At 41.6% G+C, this 8,504-nt stretch overlaps 1 protein-coding gene across 1 annotated transcript in view; it reads right to left on the bottom strand.

Annotated features, from left to right (window-relative positions):
* nvl (nuclear VCP like) overlaps positions 1-5,779 on the bottom strand; it is a 15,364-nt gene extending 9,585 nt beyond the window's left edge. Inside the window, exons 1-5 of the mRNA XM_016241837.1 lie at positions 5,352-5,779; positions 2,967-3,043; positions 2,759-2,893; positions 2,562-2,684; positions 2,236-2,300 (exon numbers count right to left, since the gene is read on the bottom strand). Coding sequence (XP_016097323.1) covers positions 2,236-2,300; positions 2,562-2,684; positions 2,759-2,893; positions 2,967-3,043; positions 5,352-5,613 — 662 coding nt within the window. The 5' untranslated portion in view covers positions 5,614-5,779. The remainder of the gene's footprint in view (positions 1-2,235; positions 2,301-2,561; positions 2,685-2,758; positions 2,894-2,966; positions 3,044-5,351) is intronic.
* Between the last annotated feature and the right edge of the window lie 2,725 nt (positions 5,780-8,504).

Genomic DNA, 8,504 nt, shown 5'->3' with positions numbered 1-8,504 from the left:
GCTTGCCGCAAAACGCCAGCAAGTAATTACCATGATGAATGCTCCAGGGGAAATAGAATATTCGCAGGGTTTCGGTTCATTTTTGTGAAGCGCTCCTGCTCAAGACCGAGACAGCAGAAAGCGTATCCTGTTTGTTTTCTTAAAAAGCACAACGTATGCTGATATTGTGAGTGCACACAAATAAAAGTAGACCCTTAACAGTTCCGAACGATGTATTACTCTTACCTTTATGAGCAAAAATGACTGGTTGTTTCCACTGTTATAAGAAAAAAATGCAAGTGATCGTGCTGGCGACTCCACGTCCTGCAAAGTGCGCTTTAGCTTCTCTGCACAAACGATTGGATACGCTCCTAATAGCACACCTTTATCTAGGTTAACCATTTAAACTAACATTGTTTTTTAAAAGCATTTTATATAGGCCTATTTATTTTATTTTAGCCAAGTGGTGATGATTTGAGAAGGCCAAATTGATCAAACATAGGCTATGATTAACTCACTGTCTGACACTGGCCGCTTGGTCGTTACTTTAACAAAACAAAAACTTGAATTTAACAAACAAAAACATTTTCCAAACATATTTATAAATTAACGTAATAAAAAGAAATGAAAATATAACCACTTTTGCCATTAAAAACGAAACGGAACTATTTTAGAAAGAGAAAAAAGACACTGGCTCCAGTCGGACTCGGCCAGTAATTCTGATAATCTGTCGGATAAGGGCCGGACTAGGGCATATGTTTGAGGCCCGTGCAGGGTTCTGCTGAGCTTATTTGGTAGCAAACTCAATTTGGTACTGGCAAGGTGGCATTATATATGCACGAGCGCACTTTGGATGTGACTGCGCACCGCCTCTGGAGCGCGCGAGTGCCGAATAGCTTAAAAAGACGTGCAAATAAATAATAACATTTTCTGATGATGCAACAATGACCCGATTAGGCAAGTGACTATTCTGTCAACTGTCCCGAAACGCGAGTGAAAGTCTTGTAATCGCAGCGTGCAGCGGCTCTTGTAGCGCAGAAGATCAAAAAGAAAGTCAAAGAGAGAAGACGCGTACAGCTGAATCACTCACACTGTTTTCAAATGACTGATTTGATCAATCTGTGTGGACTGGACTGTCTGTAGGTTTGATTATTTACTCATCAAACCTACATGCTATAGGCTATTGAATAAATGTGTGAATATCCATCATTTTAAAAGTCAAAAGCTGCGGGAATGAGTAAAACTATATGCGATACAGCCTATGCGCAATCCCGCACCGAAATTCAGGACCCGATTAAACATAATTCTATTATACAGAGTTTTGTGAAATAGATTTCAATGACTTTTCCAAAACTTTCTGGGTTTATTTATTTTTCCAAAACTTTTCCAGGCCTGGAAATTGTTGTTTTAAAATTCCATGACTTTTCCAGGTTTTTCATGACCGTACGAACCCTGCCCCAGGTGGCTGCGGAGGAGGGCTCTGTGAGATATTAATTCTGCCTCCGACTGGGCCAGGACAAGACAGTCGTCGAGGTAATTGATAATACGGATTCCCATCTGTCTCAGAGGCGCATCCATGCACTTCGTAAAAGTGCGGGGGGCCAGGGACAGCCCGAAGGGAAGGACCGTATATTGATAAGCCACTCCCTCGAAGGCGAATCTCAAGAAGGGCCTGTGACGAGGGGCTATCTGGATGTGAAAGTATGCATCCTTCAGGTCCAGGGGAAACGAACCAGTCTCTCGAGCGAATTTGCGTGAGGATCTGTTTTAGTGTAATCATCCTGAACGACCTCTTCATGAGGGCGCGATTCAGGTATCTGAGATCGAGGATGGGTCGGAGGCCACCATCTCTTTTGGGGACGAGGAAGTAACGGCCGTAAAAGCCTGACTCGCTCTCTGCGTCACTGAACTTGCGCCACAAACATAACAGAACCGCTAGATTTAAATCAGCACAGCCAGCGAAGGATCGAACGCAACTGTTTTGAACGAGCACACCTTTTTTTAACAACCAAAAAGTGTCTGTTTCGTTGTCTGTTGAGGAAGAACAGACGTTCCTCTCGTTGATAGCAGAGGAGCGGATCCAGCGAGAGCTTGATGGGGCGATGCGGAATTAAAAAGTTTTTTTTAGGAGTCGTGGTAGTAGAGGCGGCGCAACTATAACGACATGTGAATAATCCCGCCAACTCTAAAGCGGTACTAAACTGCAGCGGAAACGCAAACCGTGCCGTGGAAAAGCGCCATAATATAGTGATGTACCAACTGACGGGCTTCCCTGTGTAGTTCACAGCTTTAGACCAGAGAACAACTGACATGTACTGTACCTGAAAATATATGCTAATAAATTGATATCAGAATCAAATTAATGATGCCAATTAAAAGCTTGTGAATCAGAACTGAATCGACTAGTCCATTTAGCACTGAAATGCAAGGTGTACATGTAATCCAGCTATGGATCATCTGGAACATCCAGTGAGATCTGCTCAAAAAAAACTACGCATTTGGAGGTGCTGACAGCCACATCACATCTCATGAACACAGACGATGATTACAATGAAATCACAGACTGTTTAACCCTAATGAACCGGCCGGAGTGTGACTCTTACTATGGCTTGCTCAAACAGTTCCCGCAGCTTCTGCTCTGATTCTCCGGAGACTCCTGACACCAGCTCCGGAGCCGAGACCTTCAGCATCGGCAGGCCCACCTCCTACACACACACACACACGTCAGACACGCTCAGCAGTGAAGCACACACTCGTGCACATGGTCAGAGTCACTCACTCCAGCCACAGCCTGAGCCAGCAGGGTCTTCCCACACCCCGGCGGGCCATGCAGCAGGAACCCCCGCGGAGGAACCACTCCCAGCCGCTGGTACACCTCCGGATGCCTCGTGTGGATCAGCAGCTTACAGACCTCCTGAAGAAGACAAGCACTCGTGTGTGAGCAGGACAGATGGACGGACGCATGGATGAAGAGATCTGAAACGCACCTCTAGAGTTTCCTCACTGCCGCCGAAGTCCTCGAACTTCACCGCTGAGAACTGCAGCTCATGGCCCTTGTTCTTACCTCGAGTTAAAACGAGAATTAACTTATCACACAACATCTGATGTTCAGAGATACTTGTAAAAAGTCTTAATAAAAATTTTACATCAATAATTTTCAAGATGATAAAGCCTATTCCCCAATGAAAAACACCACCATGATCATTACAATTAGGTAAGATTAGTTAACATGAATTAACAATGAAAAATACTTCTAAAGCATTTATTAATATTGTTAGTTATTTTCAACTGCATGAATATTTGTATTTTTTTTACTAACGTGAACAAAGATTAATATATACGGCAACAAACATATTGCTCACTGTTAGTTAATGCATTATTAATTAAATAAATAAGTAGAGATGCACCGATTGCAATTTTCTTGGCCGATTCCGATCTCTTGTTAGTGTGATCTATAATTGACAGCATATACAAACAAAAATCTACTTTTCTTCAACGCAAAGTTTCATTTTCATAAAAAAACACAAGTAAAAAGTCAGTTATAAAATAAGAACACGTAAAAAAAATTTTTTCAAACAACAGCACAAATAAAGGCAATAGAATAAAGAGAGCTAACTAAGTTTTTCAGGTTAAGTACGTTTTTATTCAGTAAAGAAATACAACAGAAATTAAAGTAATCTCATGTAAAAGAACACATCCAGTGTTATTTTACATTTGATTACTATAATTTCTGTAGTCTTCATTGTAAAAATTAAATACAGATTAATGCTTACCATTAAAGTTATAAAACGTATCCAGTCAAGAGCAGAAAGTAGCAGTCAGCTGGACTGTCTCGGGGTGGTGATTTTCTTTGTCTTTTGTTCTTGGATTAACATGACAGACAGCAGCAGGAATATTGGACTGCGGTCCCTTTAAGAGTTTATCCACGGACCCAATATACGGTTAAGCCGGGCTCACACTACAGGTGTTTTAAAATCCTAACCGATTATGAAATCTGGTTGCAGCACACACATAAGGAGAATCTTCGCAGATTATCTTCTCTCAAATCTTAAACATGCACGCACTACAAGATTTTAACATCGTGGCGCATCACACACTACAAGATCTTATTAAGATTATCCTGCCAGAGGAGCGCCTCACGTGATCTCACGCGGCAGATCCTCAGTGATGTTTACATATGTTAGCTAGCCTGCTAGCTGCTTTCTACACTCACCCGGTACATTCAAAACTGAGGCGATTTCACTCCAGCGCTTCTCTTTCTCCTTACGGTTGTGATACGTTTTCGACACATTATACAGACAGTCGTGTCACTATAAAACGTCAAGAAGCAGTTTCCTCCGTCTCCGGTATCCAACGGAGCCGTACAGCAGCTGTTTTGCAGTCACGCATTGGCTATTGTGAAAGTACTGGCGTAATCATATAGCCATCATCATCCCGATTTAAATCCTAAATATCAAACATGTTTGATATGATCAGGGCGGCCCGATGTGTGTGCGAGCAGATCGGGAGGTGCAAGATTCGATCGGTGAACGCCTCACATTACCAGATAATCCGCGCCGAACATCGGGAGCGATCGAGGGGCTCGACAAGATTTCTGCTCAGATTCTCGGGAGGGGGGAATGGGGCTAAAAATCCTGTAGTGTGAGCCAGGCTTTACACAACATGCGTTCTCTTTCTCAACTATTTAACGTTCCAAAACTGACTGTGTTTAACTGGATACTCGCCAAGACGGGCATTTTGACAATTTTGTATGTGAACGTTTTAGTGCAGTTAGCCACTCATTTTGGTATTTGTGGCTCACAAGCTGTTTGAGACTGAGCGGATTGTGCGCTCCACTAATATAGATCAGTGGTGGTGCGTGCGCGTTTGGTATAAGCACCAAACCTGCAGGAATGACTATAATGCGCAACACAAGCACTATTTAACCGGAGCGAATGAGACGTGTGTGAGAGAGAAGGGGTCGTCGGAGAGAAGAGAGCGAGAATGCCTCTGTGCCGCTGGTAACGAAACGGATTGGCTCGGAATCGGAAAGAAGTGAGACTGACCGGCCAATCACCGATCGGGGCCGATCATGAGGAAACTCGGCCGATTCCGATCCCTGGCCGATCGATCGGTGCATCTCTATAAATAAGTAATAAAACCTTATTGTAAGGTGTTATAGCACTATTATATATATATATATATAGTATATGACATTACATTATAGGCAATTATATATATATATATATTTTTTTTTAAATGACACATTTTTTTGCACTGCATTATCTTAATGGTCCTAAAAAGGTTTCCGTCCACTGTGATAGACGCGCACATGCAGAGATTCCTGCTTTGACGACTAGAGCAGATGTCACGCGTGTGAGAGTTTCACTGACTCTTTTTAGCCTGTACTCCGGCAGCGATTTCTGCCTCCACGTCGTGCTTGTTCTTCTTCGCTCTCTTCAGTTTTCCGCTCTTCGACGTCTTCTCCTTCTCCAGCTTTGATGAATCTCTCTGCTTCTGAAAACACATTCTGTGGTGAGATCCGCGAGACGCACCCCATGCTGCATTCTGGTCTTTTTTAACGTGCACGGACATATCAACTCTGGAAATGCTATGGACAGTATTAATAAAGGACGGTGATACAATTGCATACATAATAAATGAAATCGGACTCTCTTTTGGAATTGTTTTTTTTCCCCTCCAAACACATCTACAGATAAAGTAGCTACATTTGGTTTTATCAAATAGCCGATACAAACATCACAATAATCCACGCCACTGCAGTTAAGATCTTGTGAAGACAGAAGCTGCATGTTTGTAAAAAAATATGTTTTTAACTCAAATACGAGTCCATAATAACTCCTCCTCCAGTGAGTCAGTGTTCTGGTGTGAATCAGGAGAGAAATCTGCACAGATCAAGCAGCGTTTAAACCGCTCTAAACACATATGTGGCTGGATTTTGATGTGAGAGACAACTGGAGGAAGCGTTATTATGAATTATGAACTCGTATTTTAGTTAAAAACATCTTAATGCTGGATTTGTTTCAGCTTTTGTCTTCTCCAGATGTTAACTGATGGACTGGAGTGCTGTGGATTATTGTGATGTTTTTATCAGCTGTTTGGACTCTCGTTCTGACGGCACCCATCCACTGCAGAGCGAGTTCATCCAAATCTCCAAAGCAGATGGAAAGAAATGTGGATGCGTGTCAAACATCAGCAATTACTGTGTGTTAAACTTGAACATGTCGCTCACGAAAAGCATGATTACATTAGAAATGTTTTAGAGAGAATAAAATACGAAAAATGGTCAAACCTGCCACGTAAACTTAAACAAGCCAACTTTCTGGTGTTACCAACTAAAATCATTAAGTAGTAGCGTACATTACAATCCTTAGCGAGCAGATTGAGCTCTAAAACTGTGATATATATGTGTCCCTGCAGCACAGAAGCAGTGTTAAGTCGCTGGGGGATATTTGTAGCAATAGCCAACAATACATTGTATGGGTCAACATTATTGATTTTTCTTTTATGCCAAAAATCATTAGGATATTAAGTAAAGATCATGTTCCATGAAGATATTTTGTACATTTCCTACTGTAAATATATCAACTTAATTTTTGATTAGTTATATGCATAGCTAAAAACTTCATTTGGACAACTTTAAAGATGATTTTCTCAATATTTAGATGTTTTTGCTCCCTCAGATTCCAGATTTTCTAATAGTTGTATCTCAGCCAGATATTGTGCTATCCTAACAAACCATACATCAATGGAAAGCTGTCAGATGCTGTATAAACCTCAGTTTCAGAAGATTGACCCTGGTTTTGTGCTCCAGGGTCACATATATTCATCACATGTTAAACTCCCTCTTTCTTCAGATCACTTACTTCTTAGTTATTGCGCTTTATAATGTCCCTGCTATTTACACGATGGTAATCCCAATAAAGCTTTAATTTTACCTGATGGACTCTGTGTTTGAGTCTCGGGTCTACAGTATAAGCGCTGCGGCTCTTCATCACGCGTTACACACGAAGCCACGGCAGAAACACAGTTTGCGTGAATGCAGACTGCAAGAGAAAAAGACGAGAACGACTGAAACAAGCCTCGATCTCTGGCCTCACGCTGCTGCTGCTGCTGCTGCTGCTGCACATGTGGAAGAGCCGAGCAGCCGCGGACGCCAGACGCTCAGCAGCGCCGCCTGTCGGCCGGAGACTCCCCCGCCCTTCACCCTCCAGACTGCGACGCTGTAAACGCTCTTCTTCTTCTTCTTGCTTTACGGCGGATCGCAGACTTATAAGTGCATTACCGCCACCTATATCTCAAATGGACCACTGACACTATCTACAATCTCCTGATTAACCTACCAACCCACACACAAACACCTTGCTTCTGCACCGCTGAGAGTCTTCACAGAGCTTCATCCGGCGCTGCGTGTATGCCCCAATCGCAACCTTGTCATCATGTTCTCCTCAGTTCTGCTCCAGCCTGATACTCTTCCCCTATCCACTGTTGATTGTGTACGATACCAAGGGCTCCAGCCGACAAGCTCAGCTCCCTTCTTCTTCCTCTACTCCTGTAAACACTGTAGAGATATACATATATACACACATGGACATTTATGTATGATGGAGATGTGATTGGTAAAGTGTATATTTTGTCATATGCATTTTATTGTTCCCCATTTGAGTGTGTAAATTGATACTGTTCAATAAAAAATAAAAATAAAAATAAAAAAATCTTTAACCGAACACTAAGAATTATAAATCCTTCCCAAATAATCTTGCGTAAATACAGTGGAAAAAACTGATGCAAAATAGTTTCTTTTCCTTGACCACAAAATTCACAGGAATATGAAACACTGAGCTCAAGCGTGCTTAGCGGGTTCAATTCTATGAATTATTTTGTAAGACACTTCCTTCATTTTGTTATTGATGCAGAACTTCTTTGGCAGTTTCCGTGCAAGAGATATCACCAAACAAACGAATAATCTTGCTGCAGAACAAAGAGCATTCCTTATAATCTTGTTTTAAAACATCAACATTATCAATGAACATATTTCCACAAGAATAATCCGCGTTGATGTCCTCTGAAATACAGGTCTTTAAGAGTAACACCACACTCTTTGGGATTGCAAGGTCTCTTGGTTTACACAGGTTAAATCACACACAAGTATTTAGTTAAGACAGTTCAATAAGCAAAACTCTCATTCAAGTTGCTTTATTATAGGCAACAGTCTGTATCAAATTCATTAAAACTAACATTGGCATGCTATTTGGATAATATGCCTACAGATGTAAACAAAAACAAGACAAATAATTGTATCAAAGTTGTTTTGTATGTACACAACATCACTGTACAGAAAATGTTTAGGTTGGGGATTGATGAGTGTGTACACATACACACACACACGCATATACACACACACATATACACACACACACACACACACACTCACACACACACATACACACACACACGCATATACACACACACATATACACACACACACACACACACACTCACACACACACATACACACACATTTA

This window comes from Sinocyclocheilus grahami, unplaced genomic scaffold (assembly GCF_001515645.1).
Source record: "Sinocyclocheilus grahami isolate Dianchi unplaced genomic scaffold, SAMN03320097.WGS_v1.1 scaffold636.1, whole genome shotgun sequence".
NCBI lineage: Eukaryota > Metazoa > Chordata > Actinopteri > Cypriniformes > Cyprinidae > Sinocyclocheilus > Sinocyclocheilus grahami.
The sequence above is the reverse complement of the archived record's forward strand: the minus strand, read 5'-3'. Positions and strand labels throughout refer to the sequence as shown.